The sequence below is a fragment of the Geotrypetes seraphini genome, chromosome 5, assembly GCF_902459505.1.
Source record: "Geotrypetes seraphini chromosome 5, aGeoSer1.1, whole genome shotgun sequence".
In the NCBI taxonomy this organism is placed as follows: domain Eukaryota; kingdom Metazoa; phylum Chordata; class Amphibia; order Gymnophiona; family Dermophiidae; genus Geotrypetes; species Geotrypetes seraphini.
The window spans coordinates 71,266-89,061 of record NC_047088.1 but is presented as its reverse complement, the minus strand read 5'-3'; the positions used below and the strand labels follow the sequence as shown (position 1 = coordinate 89,061).

Genomic DNA, 17,796 nt, shown 5'->3' with positions numbered 1-17,796 from the left:
TCTACAAGAGCAATAAGTATTAGAGTAAAATTAATTTCATTAATATAGCATCAGAACATATTAATTCATGACATTCAATCAGCAATTAAATAAATATATCAATTTTATCATAAAAATCAGAATGCACTATAAAATTAGCTCCAGATCAATCTACAAGAGCCAATAAGTATTAAAGCGTGAAATAATTTCATTACTATAACATCAATTAGGGAAAATAGATTTCATTAATATAGTATCAATTAATATAGCATCAAATTAACCCTCTATATATTACTCAGGAATTCTATAAATTTTTCCTATCAACCTATTAACCATCAGAATGCATTATAAAATTATCACTAAATCATTTTACACGAACTAATAAGTATTAAAGAATAAAATTAATTTCATTGATATACCAGGAAAATAGATTCCTTTAATATATCATCAAGTAAAATAACCCTCTAAATATTACCCAAACACTTTAAAAATTACCCTTAATTAACATGTTAATCACATTATATCAGGATCTAAAATTAATCAGAATGCACTCTAAAAAAATTACTAGTAATTAGTCTATAAGAATTAAATTGGTTATTGCTAATTTTAACAGGGGTTGCCATTCAACAGATCACTTATAATTGGAAGAATTGGAATAGATTGAATTATTTTTTTTGGTGGAACTCTGTATGCCATATTTATAAAATGGAAAGGACACTAGCTGTCCAAAAAGGAAATTATAACAAATTTCAAGATGTGTGGAGGCCATTAATAGAATATTGTAAAGATTAAAAATTATTCTTCCCTGAATAAAAATTTTAAGACATTAATGGGGATGTGGGGAGGGAATTTTGTTTTGATTATTAATAAAATAAATCATTTTCATAATTGAATAAGAGAGGGGATATTATTCTATAATATGAGGACCAATTGTTTCCTTGACTCTGATGTCAGTGTATAGTAGATAATACTTCCTTGAACTCATCATCTTTCCATCGTGTTGTGAATGTTCTCATTGAATATGTGTAGAACAAAATCTTTTCCAGAGAAAGGAAAATGGTAAAACAAAAGGACATAATTTGAGGTTGAGGGGTGGTAGATTCAGGGGCAATGTTAGGAAATTCTACTTTACGGAGAGGGTGGTGGATGCCTGGAATGCGCTCCCGAGAGAGGTGGTGGAGAGTAAAACTGTGACTGAGTTCAAAGAAGCGTGGGATGAACACAGAAGATCTAGAATCAGAAAATAATATTAAATATTGAACTAGGCCAGTTACTGGGCAGACTTGCACGGTCTGTGTCTGTGTATGGCCGTTTGGTGGAGGATGGGCAGGGGAGGGCTTCAATGGCTGGGAGGGTGTAGATGGGCTGGAATAAGTCTTAACAGAGATTTCGGCAATTGGAACCCAAGCATAGTACCGGGTAAAGCTTTGGATTCTCGCCCAGAAATAGCTAAGAAGAAGAAAAAAAAAAAAAAATTTAAATTGAATCAGGTTGGGCAGACTGGATGGACCATTCGGGTCTTTATCTGCCGTCATCCACTATGTTATATGTTACGGAAGAGGTCATCAGTCCCGCCTACTGACATCCGGTGTTATTCTATAAGTTATCAAGGCCACTCAAAGCGTAGAATCACTCTAACACTATTGTAATAATGAAAAAACAATATTTAAATCCAAGTAAGAAAATTAGTATTTTCCTTGACACCCATGACTCTGTCAATTATATAGTACTTCCTTGAACTCGTCGTCACTCCTTCCCACTGCTGTCAATTTTTGGATTTTTTTTTTCCAATCTCTCCTACAGACATTCAGTGATATTGGTTATCATGGGTGCCACTCAAAACTCGTCGTCCCTCCTTCCTGTTGTAAATGTCATCCCTCCTTCCTGTTGTAAATAATCTTACTGAATATGCACATTATGGAAGAGGTCATCAATCCCACCTATTATCTGGCATTATCTTATTAGTTGTCAAAGCTGCCCTTCAAAAGTAGAATCACTCTGACGCTGTTGCTGTTTATCAACAGACTTAACTGAATTTGACAATCATCTGAAATTTCGTGCATATTTAAACAGTTAAACAGCAACACGTCTTCATTCTTCCATATTGCAATTAAACTTTTTGAGTTTCTACATTACAGAAGAGGCATCAACACCGCCAATTTTCATCCAGGGCCCTCCTGTTAGTTATCACAGCTGTCATTTAAAACATAGAATCACACTGACGCTGTTACTGTTTAACTGGCAAACTTAATTGAATCTGAGAATCAGCTGGAATCTCTTGCATATTTAAACAGTTTTCTCTTCAGACAAATAAACCAATAATACAATATACAAAACTGCTTTCCATTTCAATTTTCAAAAGCATAAATTTATTATGACATTGGTTCTTCCTGATGTATAATGAATTCATTTAATTTTACTGGATCATTGAATTGGAAAGTGCGATTCTCATAAGTAACCCGCATAATAGCTGTGTACATAAGACCAAATGTTGCCCCTATCTGCTGTAATTTAGGTCTTAATTGCAACATCTCTTTCCTTAACTTTGCTGTTTTCTTTGCAAAGTCCAGTACAAATAAAATCTTTGCCTCCATAAATTTCAAATTTCTGTTTTCTTTAGCCAAACGAAAAATTTCAATTACATGTTGGAATCTTAGCACATTAAATATTAGAGGTCTATTCCCCACATATCCATTTGGTTTTTTGGCTGGCTGCCTATGTGCACTTTCAATTTCTAAGGGAAATTTTAATGACAAAGGAATTAGCTTAGGGATCAATTCTTGTAAAAATACAACCGGATCTCTCCCTTCCACATTTTCTTATTATTTCTATGAGATTTATTTTCATAATCCTCCAACCTTTGTTCCAGATCTTTTAATAATTTACGATCTTTACCATACTGTCTCTGCCCTTCCTTCAAATCAACCACTCTGGATTCAAAATGCTCCATCCTGTGATTTACAATTTCAATTTGATTCTTAATATTTGAAACTTCTTCTCTCAGAACAGCAAGTTGCTCTGAGTTACTTTGTACAAAGATTTTAATAGATTTCAACTCTTCTAATATATTTAAAATGACTGTGGAATCCTCAAGCAATGAAGACGTTGAAGGAGTTGCTGTATCCGTTTTTAATCTTTCCTTTCCCAGACTGAAACAAAGCCTCTAATTTGGTTTGTTTTGTGCTAGCCATCATTTGACAACAAATAAACAATTTTATAGCAAAAAATCTCACCGGGGTCAAAAAAAAATTCTGAAATTAACTGCCTGGACTTATGGAGCTTCACAGGAAAATGACCTTTTAGAAGTGCTCTCAAGCCACGATTTAACGTCTGTAATGTCAAAGGCAGGTGGGATCTCTTAGGGAGATGAGGAGACAGTGGATGCTGCGGCTGGGCAGACTAGATGGACCATTTGGCCTTTATCTGCTGTCATGTTTTCATGCATATAATAAGCAGAGTTTATTACTTATTTTTATGTCCTGAATTCAGCAACAGCTGAATATACTCATATAGTCCTAAACTTTTTTTGTTTAAGTTTTGGTTTTAAGTCGACTGCTGTTTGTGTGGTTCTAAATGGATAAAGTTGTCTAGATGGCAATGAATCTGCTGAATTTTTAAAAGCATATTAAATTATACACTGATCACTAATTGTTTAATGCACACATGTGTACCCAGTGATGGTGTGCAGGTGTAGTGAGTAATGGAGCTCACATACCAATTCAGTTATGCGCTGGGGAATTTTCTCTACTTTGCTAACTCCTCACACTGAGGGAATACCTCTCACGTTAATTATATTCTTGAAAATTTACATTGGTTTTGTTGGTTAATTTTGCTTTAAGTGCAGCATAGCTCCCACTATGAGAACCCATTGACTTTTTCTGCTCCTTTGGTTGTCTTTTGTATTTCTATATCCAGCTGAGGTTGGATTGCTATTTTGGTTCAGGCAATTATACTGGCTCATTTGGATTATGTAAACTCTTTATATCAGCTTAAGCAAGTATAATATGAAAAGGCTGCAACTTATTCAAAACACAGTGGCCAAATTGATATTTGGTAAGAGTAAATATGATCATGTTACTCCTCTGTTGAAAGCTTTACATTAGCTTCCGGTCTATTAGAGAATTCAATTCAAATGTGCCAAATCAGCAGTTCCTCAAAAGCATGCTCAGTCTTTTTGACAAGCTTCTAGAGAGCATAACCGCTGTTCCTCTTTCTTAGCCTCAGCCAATTGGAGGTTAGCTCCAACTGTATTATCCCCGTTGGGAACTGATAACCGCAGACCTCTAGGTTCTCAAAAGTCATTTGAGAGGGATACTCTCTTCACTTCACCAATATGCCTCCAGATCATCCTCCAAGAGTCTTCTTTCAACCATCAGCAGACATCCCTTCTTCTCAATGCTATAGAATAAGTTCCACCTGCCCAGAGAAACAGGGTTTTTTATTCCCAGTATTTTCTCATCCCGAATAAGACGGGACGTCTATGTCCCATCTTAGACATCAGGGGCCTGAACAAGTTTCTAGTGAAGGAAACGTTTTGGATGTTGTCCCTGGTAACTTTATATCCCTTTTTGGAATGCAACGATTGGCTATGCTCTCTAGATCTCAAAGAGACTTATACTTGCATTCCAGTACATCCGACCTCCAGGAAATTCCTCTGATTTCAGGTTGTACAGCACCATCATCAATACAAGGTCTGCCCTCTAGCCTTGCATCCTCTCCCAGAGTGTTCACCAAGTGCCTGGTTGTAGTGGCAGGGGCATTGCGGGATTAGGGTCTCCAAGTGTTCCCCTATCTGGATGATTGGCTGGTCAAAGATCCAACCTCACAAGGGGTGATTGCAGCAACTTGCTTAACAATTCTCTTCCTTCAGCAGTTGGGTTTCGAAATCAACTTTCCCAAATCCCAACTTCAGCCCTCTCGGACTTTGCTATTTATCAGAGCTCTGCTGGACACTATTCATCTCAGAGAGTTTCTCCCTCAGCAAAGACTAGACACTTTTTCAGCTTTGCACTCAGACGTCTCACTTTCCATTACTCTCGGCCAGGCAAATGATGGTACTGCTAGGTAACATGGCTTCCACGATGCATGTTTACTCCATTTGTAAGACTTCATCTCCAGACACCTCAATAGACTTGTATCTCAGTGATCTCAAGCTCTCGACACACTGTCTCAACACATTATGGTAACTCATAGTAACATAGTAGATGACGGCAGATAAAGACCCGAATGGTCCATCCAGTCTGCCCAACCTGATTCAATTTAAATTTTTTCTTCTTAGCTTTATCCAGTACTGTGCTTGGGTTCCAACTGCCGAAATCTCTGTTAAGACTTAGTCCAGCCCATCTACACCCTCCCAGCCATTGAAGCCCTTTACTTCCACAATTTCTGCAGTGGTAGATAAACTCTGGGTCAGTCCATGTCAACTGTACAAGTGATCCCCACCTTACCATCTTCAATTTTAATGAACTTGGCATGTAGGTACCCTAACTTATGGAGATGAGAGCCATGCAAAGTTTCAACCCCTTAAAACAAGAAATTCATGTAGTAAGAGGTGCCTAACTAGAGGCCTTAAAATTTTTGTGTGTATCGTACGAAAACAATTGGGCAACTTCAAGGGCCTCTTGCACACAGAGTTTTGCTAACATCAGCCTGAAATCTAATCTACTGGTGCAACTTTTTGTACATAATAAGCTTTTAGAGTTTTAAAAGTCTAGGTTAAGCACTCTTCTGATGCCTCATTCCCAAAGTTGGCCAAACACTCAATTCGCTAATTTTTGGCTTCATCTTTGGGGTGCCATATATTTGTAACAAATTTAAGTGGTGACTTCTTGCTTGGTACACATGCTCAACTATTGATTACTAGTCATCTATTAAAATTTCAAGGCCTGCTTTCATTTATTTGTAAAGATAATGTAAGTCAAACAGAGCAGCAAAAATATTAACAAATTTTACCCATCTTTGAAGCCTTGTAGTTCAGTTTTGACACCAGCAATCACAGTTCAAATTTTCAGGAGGGTATTTTTTTTGTACAGAGAAGAAATTTGTAGTTAAATTCTGGTTAATCAATGCAGCATAACTTGAACTATTTGAAAGTATTACTAGTGACCTGGATTGGCCACCATGAGAGTGGGCTACTGGGCTTGATGGACCATTGGTCTGACCCAGTAAGACTATTCTTATGTTCTTATGAACTGACACTGGATCTGGGGAGGGTAAGCAGAGGGAAAAGAGAGAGAGACTTGGACCCAAAGAGGATGGGGCTGGATTGTGAAAGAAATGTTGGATTGTACAGTCAGAAGGAAGTCCAACCAGAAACTAATTAAATCACCAGACATCAAAGGTAGGTAAAATGATTTTATTTTCAATTTAGTGACTGAAATGTATCAGTTTTGAGAATTTATAATCTGCTGTGTGTATTGTGTGTATATGAAAAATTAAAGGAAAAAATTGCCTTACAATTAGTAATGGGGGCAGGATCTGGAGCAGAGCGCGGGTGGTTTTAGGGCAGAGCTTTGGAGATCTCTGGTTGGGGGTACTTATCTTGAAGTAGTTGAGAAACACTGCTGTAGGCAATCAGCCGATGCTAGCGCCTCTCCTTCTTTCCCGCCCTCTTCCCTGCTGGCACTCCCTACTGACATCTCAGGACCCATCTGGAAGGCCTCTGCGCATGCGCGGATGTTGACATGATGTCATGCATGCACATGATGTCATTATGGCAATGTCCACACACTTCTGGGTGCCTCAACCCAAGGGCACTACTTTCGGCCCTCACTACATTTTCTGACTTCGTTGCGGCCCCCAGATCATTTTTGAGTTGTGCAGGCCTGATCTATAGTCAACATTTTAGGATATGCTATGTGATATCAGGGAGGTACATTGTAAATATGGGACAAGTTGGGAGAAGGAACAGGGGGATAGCCTTGTCAAAATTAACATTGAGAATTTTTTTAAACCCTGCTAAGACCTTAATCTATGCCAGGATTCTAGAAAACAGATATAAGGTTCTTTTCTGGTATTTTCTTATCTGCTAGTCTGAAGCATCTTTACAGTTCAAATCTATGCTGTCCTGTCATTGGGGTAATCCAGTTGTGATTGGATTAAGGAAGTGACCCAGATGCAGATTCCTAGGGACCATAAGTACTTGCTCAGTTTATCAGTCCCAAGTATTCTGTGGGACCTGGACAACCTCTTGGTAGCCAGGAAACATTATATGGCTGTGGCATGGAATAAGCTCATGGCTCCCAATTTTGATGTATAGCTGTCTAATGTCCAAAAAGTCTATAATGCAGCCAAACTGACTTGAGACATGTGCAGAGATTTATCTTCAAGAATGAGATTTATTTTGGATACTTATTGGGGGTGGCTGACCTATAGCCTCAATACCTACTGCTATACATCAAACTAATGGAAGGCCTCGTAGCAAAACTTCTCACCGAATACTTAGAAACCCACAACATACTCCACCCCTCACAATCGGGCTTCAGAGGCAACTACAGTACAGAAACACTACTAGTCTCTCTCCTAGACACAGCCAAATACCACCTAAGCAAAGGCAAAAAAATGCTATTCATACAACTCGATCTCACAATGGCATTCAACCTAGTAGATTATGACATCCTACTACAAACACTGGAGGCAATAGGAATCACAGGCAATGTCTACAATTGGTTTGAAGGCTTCCTCCGCTTAAGAAGATAAAGAATTAAAGCAAACAATGAACAATCAAAATCCTGGAATAACCTATGCTGAGTCCTCCAAGGTTCCCCGCTATCGCCAACACTCTTCAACCTTTACATAGCCACACTTGGCATATACTAAGACAAACTAGGCATAATATCATAACAGCTATGCAGACGATATCACCATCCTCCTGCCTTTCGACCAAACCACCCCCAACACAATGAACATAAGAATTTGCTGCTGCTGGGTCAGACAAGTGGTCCATCGTGCCCTGCAGTCCGCTCTTGCGGTGGTCCCCAGGTCAAAGACCAGTGCCCTGAGACCTGCATATGCTTCGGTTCAACAGGAACTTGTATAACTTTGTCTTAAATCCCTGGAGGGTGTTTTCCCCTATAACAGCCTCCGGAAGAGCGTTCCAGTTTTCCACCACTCTGGGTTAAGAAGAATTTCCTTACGTTTGTACGGAATCTATCCCCTTTTAACTTTAGAGAGTGCCCTCTCGTTCTCCCTTGGAGAGGGTGAACAACCTGTCTTTATCTACTAACCTGTCTTTATCTGTTCCCTTCAGTATCTTGAATGTTTCGATCATGTCCCTTCTGTCTCCTCTTTTCAAGGGAGAAGAGGCCCAGTTTCTCTAATCTCTCACTGTACGGCAACTCCTCCAGCCCCTTTACCATTTTAGCTGCTCTTCTCTGGACCCTTTCGAGTAGTACCGTGTCCTCCTTCATGTACAGTGACCAGTGCTGGACGCAGTATTCCAGGTGAGGGCGTACCATGGCCCAGTACAGCGGCATGATAATCTTCTCCGATCTGTTTGTGATCCCCCTTCTTAATCATTCCTAGCATTCTGTTTGCCCTTTTCGCCACCGCACATTGCGCAGATGGCTTCATCAACTTGTCAAACAGTACTCCCAAATCTCTTTCCTGGGGGGTCTCTCCAAGTATCACCCCGGACATCCTGTATTCGTGTATAAGATTTTTGTTACTAACATGCATTACCTTATATTTATCCAAGTTAAAACTCATCTGCCATGTCACGGCCCATTTCTTGAGCGTGTTTGTCACATTGCAGATGTTAACAATCCTCCTGCGTCTTCACTACTCTGAATAACTTGGTATCGTCCGCAAATTTAATCACCTCGCTCATCATACCAATTTCTAGATCGTTTATAAATATGTTGAAGAGCATGGGTCCAAGTACCGAACCCTAAGGCACTCCACTGGTAACGCTTTTCCAGTCCGAGTATTGTCCATTTACTCCCACTCTCTGTTTCCTATTCACCAACCAATTTTTAATGCAGGTGAGTATTTCACCCTCGATTCCATGGCTCACAATTTTTCGAAGTAGTCATTCATGCGGAACCTTGTCGAAAGCCTTCTGAAAATCCAGATATACAATGTCGACCGGGTCACCCTCGTCTATCCATCTGTTTACTCCCTCGAAGAAGTGCAGCAAGTTCGTCACGCAATATCTTCCTTTGCTGAAGCCATGCTGGCTAGTCCTCATCAGATTGTGTCCGTCAAGGTGCTCAATGATGCAGTCCTTTTATTTTTATTTTTATCCCATCCTCCCAGTAGCTCAGAACGGCCTACAAGCAAACATTCACAGTGGAGTATATTTGGACAATACAAAGATTATACAGTAGTTTAAGTACAAGGATTATATAACAATTTAAGTACAGGTTAAGAATGGACTATACAGTAATTTAAGTAGAGGTTCAGAATAGAGAAGGGAGAGTAGAAGGAAGGGGGAGTTTAAGGGTAGATTGCAGTTGTAATTTTCTTTGAAGAGGAGGGTCTTTACCGCTTTCTGGAAGGTCATCAATGAGTTCTGTAATCTGATTTGCGGGCGGTTTCTGACAGGAGAGACCTTCCTGAGGGGATGCACAGGCGTTTCTCCATTTCCGAGCTGGTGGGGGTGTACAGGGTCAGCTTGGATTCTATGTAGGCTGGTGTGGTGGCATAAATTCTTTTATGTGCTATTACCAGGGCCTTGAATGCACAGCGTTGTTTAATCAGAAGCCAGTGCTCATCACGGAGGGCTGGGGAGATGGGGTCCTGGTAGTTGAGACTGTAGGAGGCGGATTACTGCGTTTTGTACCCGCTGGAGGTGCTTGAGATCTTTTTTTTGGCTACTCTATTAAATAGGGAGTTGCAGTAATCCATCATAAGAACATAAGCATTGCCTCCGCTGGGTCAGACCAGGGTTCCATCGTGCCCAGCAGTCCGCTCCCATGGCGGCCCCCCAGGTCCATGACCTGTAAGTGATCCTTTACCTAAATCGTGTATTCCTTATTCATTTAGTGTCCTGTATAGTTACCCTCTATCTGTATCCTTCAATCCCCTTCACCTTCAGGAAGTTATCCAATCCCTTTTTGAAACCCAATATTGTACTCTGTCCTATCACCTCTTCTGGGAGCGCATTCCAGGTGTCCTCCACCCTCTGAGTGAAGAACTTCCTAGCATTCGTTTTGAATCTGTCTCCTTTCAGTTTTTCTGAATGCCCTCTTGTTTTTGTTGTCCCCGCTAGTCTGAAGAATCTGTCCTTCTCCATGCCGTTCATGATTTTATAAGTCTCTATCATGTCCCCTCTAAGTCTTCGCTTTTCCAGGGTAAAGAGCCCCAGCTTCTCCAGCCTTTCAGAATGCAAAAGGTTTTCCATGCCCTTTATTATCTTAGTCACTCTTCGCTGGACCCTCTCAAGTAATCACAAATAAACAGATAGAGGAACCAGTTCAAAAAATACTTTCCACTTTCAACGGTGCTCAGAATCCAAGATGGAATGTAAGAACTCAGAGTGGGGGATTAATCCCCCACTCTGAGTTCTTACATTCCATCTTGGATTCTGAGCACCGTTGAAAGTGGAAAGTATTTTTTGAACTGGTTCCTCTATCTGTTTATTTGTGATTCTGTTTTTTGGAACTAGGCTTTTTTGACCTAACCCAGTCGTTTATATTGGGATTCAGCACCCTCTCAAGTAATGCCATATCCTTCTTAAGGTACGGCGACCAGTATTGGACAGAGTACTCCAGATGCGGGCGCACCATCACTCGATACAGTGATAGGATGACTTCCTTTGTTCTAGTAGTGATACCCTTTTTGATAATGCCCAACATTCTGTTTGCTTTCTTTTAGGCCGCTGCACATTGCACCACCAGCTTCATTGTTTTATCCACCAGAACCCCCAAGTCTTTTTCTAGGTTGCCTTCCCCAGTACCCTCCCTCCCATCGTATAGCTGTACATTGGGTTACCTTTCCCTATATGCAAGACTTTATATTTCTCTACATTGAAGCTCATCTGCCATCTTTCTGCCCACTCGCTCAGTTTGTTCAGGTCTCTTTGTAGATCTTTGCATTCCTCAACAGTTCTGATTCTACTGGAGAGTTTTGTGTCGTCCGCAAATTTTATAACTTCGCACTTCGTCCCTGTTTCTAGGTCATTTATGAATATATTGAACAGCAGCGGTCCCAACACTGACCCCTGTGGGACACCACTTGTGACCCCTTTCCAGTCAGAGTAGTGTCCCTTTACTCCTACCCTCTGTTTCCTGTCCGCCAGCCAATTTCTGATCCGTCTGTGCACATCCCCTACCACCCCGTGGCGCCACAGTTTTCTTAGTAGGCGCTCATAAGTACCTTGTCGAAGGCTTTTTGGAAATCCAGATATACAATGTCTATGGGGTCACCCGTGTCCAATTGTTCGCTTATCCTCTCAAAGAAATGAAGTAGGTTCGTTTGGCATGATCTTCCTTTGCAGAAACCATGCTGGCTTGTTCTCATCAGATTATTTTTTTCTAAATGCTCATTGATACTTTCCTTGATCAATGATTCGGCCATCTTCCCTGGAACTGAGGTTAAGCTGACCGGTCTGTAGTTCCCTGGGTCACCTCTCGATCCTTTTTTGAAGATAGGTATAACATTCGCTATCCTCCAGGCCTCCGGGATTACCCCTGTTCTCAAGGATAGGTTACAAATCTGCAGTAATAACTCCGCTGTTTCGTCTTTGAGCTCTTTCGGGATTCTCGGGTGGATTCCGTCTGGGCCTGGAGATTTGTCAGTTTTTAATCTATCTATCTGCTTGAGTACGTCTTCGAGGGATAATTTTCCTTCTTGATCCCCCTTGAAGATTTTTTCCGGTTCCGGCACGTCGGATGTGTCTTCTCTTGTAAAGACCGACGAGAAGAACATGTTTAGTCTGTCAGCCACCTCTTTTTCCTCCTTCACCACTTCCTTCCTGTCTCCCTCATCCAGAGGTCCCACCTCCTCCCTCGCCGGCTGCTTTCCTTTCACATATCGGAAGAATGGTTTAAAATTTTGTGTGTCTCTGTTCGTATTCTTTCTTTGCTTTTCTGACCACTCGGTGACATTCCTTTTGTTGCTTCCTGTGCTCTTTCCAATTTTCTTCAGTTTTGTCCTTTTTCCACTTCCGAAATGAATTTTTCTTGTCTCCTATCACTTTCTTTACTTCATTGGTCATCCATGCTGGGTCTTTCATTTGATTCTTTTTGCATCCTTTTCTAAATCTGGGTATTTACAGGTTTTGTGCCTCGTTTACCATGTCTTTGAATAAGGACCAGGCTTGCTCCACAGTCTGTGCTTTCTTGGAGCTGTATTTGAGTTTTTTTCCTCACCATTTGTCTCATGGCATCATAGTTCCCTTTCTTGAAGTTAAACGTTGTTGCATTGGAGAGGACATAGGCGTAGAGGAGTTGGGCCAGGTCAGGTGTGGAGATGTAGGGTTTGATCCTTCTCAGTTGGCAGAGGTAGTAGAAGGAGGTGGAGACTACTTGAGATATGTGGATGGACAGGGACAGGTGGCCATCTAATGTTACTCCTAGGCTGCTGTCACCAACACTCCTCAGCGCAGAGCTATTGTGTGACAAACACTGGGATTCTGGCGTGTCCCCTTTAACCAGGGGTATCTTCAGGACTTTTTGGTTGGCACTAGGCGACTGCCTAGGCTGGGGAGAGAAAGGCAAGTATGACCTCATAAAACACCACCACTCAGACAAAATGCTCCAAGGCAAAAAATAAGGTGTTTATTCTGACCCCAGTGGTCAAAAAGGTGCAACATAAAGCAAAGTCACTGTAGCATTTCATTCAAAATAAAGTCAATTGCAAAAATAAAGATATACCAAAACAGAAATCTCATACAGATGGTTTTGCCTGAGATCTTGTACTCTGATTCAGAAATGCACTTTATAATGGTGTTCAAACACAAGTTAAATTCTCTCCCAGCAATATTTGTTAGAGGCATGAAACAGCTGTCTTTCAGCAGTCATGCAACATTCAGAACGAACCCTTGTTACAAACAACATTAGATACCTCATTAGGCAGTAAGCCTCAGCACAGCTTTGCAAACAGCCCAGCGTTTCTTCAGCTACCTTATGGAAGGCAAAAACAAACAGCTGAGGGAGATAAGCTAATTAGCTTCCCAGGAACGGGAGCCACAGCAGGATTTTCACAGTTCAAAAATAAACTTAAATATTCAACCTTTAGGTTCTTTTGCTCAAACTTGGCTTTAAGTAAATCCAGTAGTCAGTATTCAGGTAAGTATTGTACTTAAACCAAAAATCATAATAAAGCCCAAACACATAGCAAATTCTTCAGGCTTTTCTTGCACAGAAAGAAAGCACAAGAAGAAAGAAAAAAAAAAACCCAAAACACTAATTGCTTCACAGTTACTCATTTCCTTTCATTCAGTGTCCATGCATTCTGTCTGGCTCTCTATCATAGGGCCAGTAGCTTGTACGTCCATTCCTTCCACACAGTCAGCGATCTGGAAGTCTGAGGTAGGGAAGATTTCTTCCACCTCCTGCATAGGCCAATCTGAAACTGTTGGCTCTGCTGCTTGGCCCCACGGCTCCTGCCCTGCCTTGGGCAGTGGGCGTGACTCACCCTGGTCACTCGCTCCTCCTCTTGCTGCTTGCATCAGTCTGCTCTTAAGCAGCTCAGAGCCAATCCCCTTCAGCCTGTAGAGGGGGATGGGCTTTGGTTCCAAAGCAGCCTTTCTCTGCCTGGGTTTACTGGGTGCAGCTAAATTCCTTGTAGCTTCTCTAACTGCCCTATAGCCTGATGGCTGCTGTTGACAGTCTGCCTGCCTCTGTCCCATACCATTATTACTCTGAATATAGGGGTAAGAGGGGTCAGCCTCAAGTTGACCGCCAGAATCAACCTGGTCAGCTCTTCTGCACTGGATCTTACCAGGGCAAAACTAGAGCTGGTGCTAGGTTTGTCACACTGCGTACCTGATCTACTGCTGTTGTAAGGATTGATGTAGGGGTTATGTTAGGCGCCTTACAAAACGCCAGGTCCCGAGTTCAATACCGTCACCGAAGATTCACCAGGAAGTAGACTCAAATAAGAAGCACAGCCAGAGGTGATGCATAAAGAATATATTATAGAAATAGGCTTACAGAAAAGCAAGATTCATAAAATTAATGAGATATAAGCCCTAAATGGAAATGGATCAAGCTATCTGAACAACCGCCTAATCATGAGAGAGACATCCAGACCAAGGAGAACTCAAGTGAGAGAGACATCCAGACCAAGGAGAACTCAAGCACACTTTACACCCCCCCCCCCCAGTCAAAAGGCATGCAAAGCAAAAAAAATATATGACGGTCTACTAGCCACCAGAGCAGCAAAAATAGACCGCCACCTCTCAAATCTGCTGACCATGATACCCAACTACAAAACATTCAGGAAAGAACTGAAAACCATACTATTCAAGAAATTTGTCAAATGATCTAACCAAACCGTATCGACCCTTCCCAGATCCTGACACATACTATAGCTATCAATCTTGTAATCTCTCTGGGAATGCGCAGGCTAATTTCTTGTTTAAACCGCCTAGAACTGAAAGGTATTGGCAGGATAGAAAACACCAATGTAATGTAATGTAATATTTGGACAGGTTGGGGGAACAAGGATGGGCAAAAGAGGATTTCCTGAGTTGGAGAAGGGAAAGGATGTGTGGGATTACATTAAGATGTTATTCTCCTGGTAGCTGTTTGCGATGTTTATGGTGAGAATAATCCCTTCACATATTTTTTACATTTTTTTTAGTAAAAATGTTTTTTAAAAAGTCATGTGCGCATGAATATGCACACATTCCTTTACATGTAGAAGTACTGAAAGGCATTCCACGAACCATGCTCTGCATGCTTTCCTGACTTGTTTTTAAATTGTCTTATCTATTATCTCTGCAGGAGTGTTTCCTGTCAGGTGCCTGGCTGCTTTTTGCAGGAGCTTTCAAACCCAGCATCAGCATTTGTGAAGAATTTCAAGCACATGAAGGAGGAACTTGCTCGTAAACTATACTTGCTTTATAATAGCAGTATCTTTAATCAAGAAGTGCGTTTATATAATTACAAGAAGTAAATACTTGTGTTACAATCATTCAGTCTGATACAATAAACTTCACTAAGCTTAGCACAATGGTTTACTTCTAGTTGTGTTATGCCTCCTGCAGCCTTGCCATAAAAACATAAGAATAGCCTTTCTGGGTCAGACCAATGGTCCATCAAGCACAGTAGCCCACTCTCACAGTAGCCAATCCAGGTCACTAGTACCTGGCCAAAACCCAAAGAGTAGCAATATTCCAGGCCACCAATCCAAGGCAAGCAGAAATTCCCCCCGTGTCTTAATAATAGACTATGGACTTTTCCTCCAGGAATTTGTCCAAACCTTTCTTAAAACCAGCTATGCTATCCACTTTTACCACAACCTCTGGCAACGCATTCTAGAGCTTAACTATTCTCTGAGTGAAGAAATATTTCTTTCTACTGGTTTTAAAAGTATTTCTCTGCAGTTTCATCTAGTGTCCCCTAGTCTTTGTAATTTTTGACGGAGTGAAAAATTGATCCACTTGTACCTGCTGTACTCCACTCAGGATTTTGTAGACTTCAATCGTATTTCCCTTCAGCCTTCTCTTTTCCAAACTGAAGAGCCCTAACCTTTCTAGTCCTTCCTCATACGAGTGGAGTTCCATCCCCTTTATGATCTTGGTTGCTCTTTTTTGAACCTTTTCTAGTGCCGCTTTATCTTTCTTGAAGTAAAGAGACCAGAAATGAACGCAATACTCCAGATGAGGTCGCACTATGGAGCGATACAGAGGCATTATAATATTTTTAGTCTTGTTAACCATCCCTTTTTTAATAATTCCTAGCATTTTGTTTGCGTTTTTGGCCGCCGCCACACATTGGGTAGAAGGTTTCATCGTATTTTCTACAATGACACCCAGATCCCTTTCTTGGGTGCTAAACCCCAAGGTGGACCCTAGCATCCAGTAACTGTGATTTAGGTTATTCTTCCCAATATGCATCACTTTGCATTTCCAACATTTTGCCCGGTACGGAAGTCAGACTTACCAGTATGTCATTTTCCGGATCTTCCCTGGAGCCCTTTTTAAAAATCAGCGTAACATTGGCCACTCTTCAATCTTCAGGTACTACAGATGATTTTAGCGACAGGTTATAGATCACTAACAGCAGGTCAGCAATTTCATGTTTGAGTTCCTTTAGTACCTTGGGATGTATACTATCTGGCCCAGGTGATTTATCACTTTTTAACTTATTAATCCTAATTACTCCAGAGCCTATCACCTCTGAACTTCATCCTATGCCCTCTTATTCCAGAGCTTCCTTTCAAATGAAAGAGACTCGATTCATGCGCATTTACATCATGTAGATATTTAAACATCTCTATCATATCTCCCCTCTCCCACCTTTCCTCCAAAGTATACAGATTGAGATCTTTAAGTCTGTCCCCATACGCCTTATGATGAAAACCCTGCACCATTTTAATAGTCTTCCGCTGAACAGAATTCATCTATTTTATATCTTTTTGAAGGTGGGGCCTCCAGAATTGTACACAAAATTCTAAATGAGGTCTTGCCAGAGTCTTATTCAGGGACATCAATACCTCCTTTTTCCTACTGGCCATACCTCTACCTGTGCATCCTAGCAACCTTCTAGCTTTCGCCGTCACCTTTTCATCCTGTTTGGCCACCTTAAGATCATCACATACAATCACACCCAAGCCTTGCTCTTCTGTCGTGCACATAAGTTTTTCACCTCCTAAACTGTACTCTCTGGTGTTTGCAGCCTAAATGCATGAACTTGCATTTCTTAGCATTAAATTTTAGTTGTCAAATTTCTGAGCTTTAAGCTTCGCCAGGTCTTTCTTCATGTTATTCACACCATCCTGGCTGTCTACTCTATTGCCCCCTTTTCCCATCTGTGTATTTTTTTATATAACTATTTTTTTATTGACAGTGATAAAGAGAACACATACAGGAATCCAATTCAATAAGGTGAATGCACACAGCAGTATCACAAACAGCTCAAGAATGCATAATAAGCAAAGTCAAAAACTGGAGTAATAATAGAAAGAGCAGGCGGTCACATGGCATACAATAAGTGGTAGAGATATTAAGTGATTTACTTACCTGAGGGCTTATACTTACCTGGGGGCTTTGATCACCCTGCCAGTAATTTGGGGGATTACAAGCTTTGGTTCTTCCTCTCCTTGGGATGCTCTCATCTCCTCCACTTCCAGGACTGCACATCGGTTCTTTAGTTAAAGGTCAGGGGGAGTCACAGTACTAATCTTGCAGTGTTCCATAATCAGAGTCCAGCTGTCTTCCCTCAGCACAACCTCTTCTTCCCAGCTGCTGGAAATCTTTGACACCTCATGAATCATTTAATCGATGTACCTCTCATTCTCACAGATGCTTCTCAATCTTGCCACCTCCTCTCTCATTTCCTTTTCTTCCTTCATGAGAGAGTCAAGCTGAAAACAGCTTACACATGGAACCACTCCCTCTGCCTGGGTACCATTTTCTGTCTGCACAGAGGCAGAAGTTGTAACCTGAGCAGCAGCTTTGGTGATATGTTTCCCACCCATACTGTGGTACAGAAGTACTTACACCTGGAAGGATAAAGAAAGGGCAGAAAAAAACCTACCAAAGTAATGCCCTGTTCCTGTTTGGCTGAAGAGCCTATAAATCAAAAAAGCTCTTCCTTGGGATGGGCGAGATGTAATTAAAGTAACACCAGAGCCTTTCCTCAACAGCTATTTGTGCCCTAATCTGTTTTGTATTAGACCCTAACAGAGACTCTAAAGGCTACACCA

At 41.1% G+C, this 17,796-nt stretch overlaps 1 protein-coding gene across 1 annotated transcript in view; it reads left to right on the top strand.

Annotated features, from left to right (window-relative positions):
- Positions 1 to 17,796, top strand: part of GCNA (germ cell nuclear acidic peptidase) — a 137,363-nt gene that overhangs the window by 99,626 nt on the left and 19,941 nt on the right. Inside the window, exon 5 of the mRNA XM_033944459.1 lies at positions 14,871 to 15,015. Within this exon, the coding sequence (XP_033800350.1) occupies positions 14,871 to 15,015 (145 nt within the window). The remainder of the gene's footprint in view (positions 1 to 14,870; positions 15,016 to 17,796) is intronic.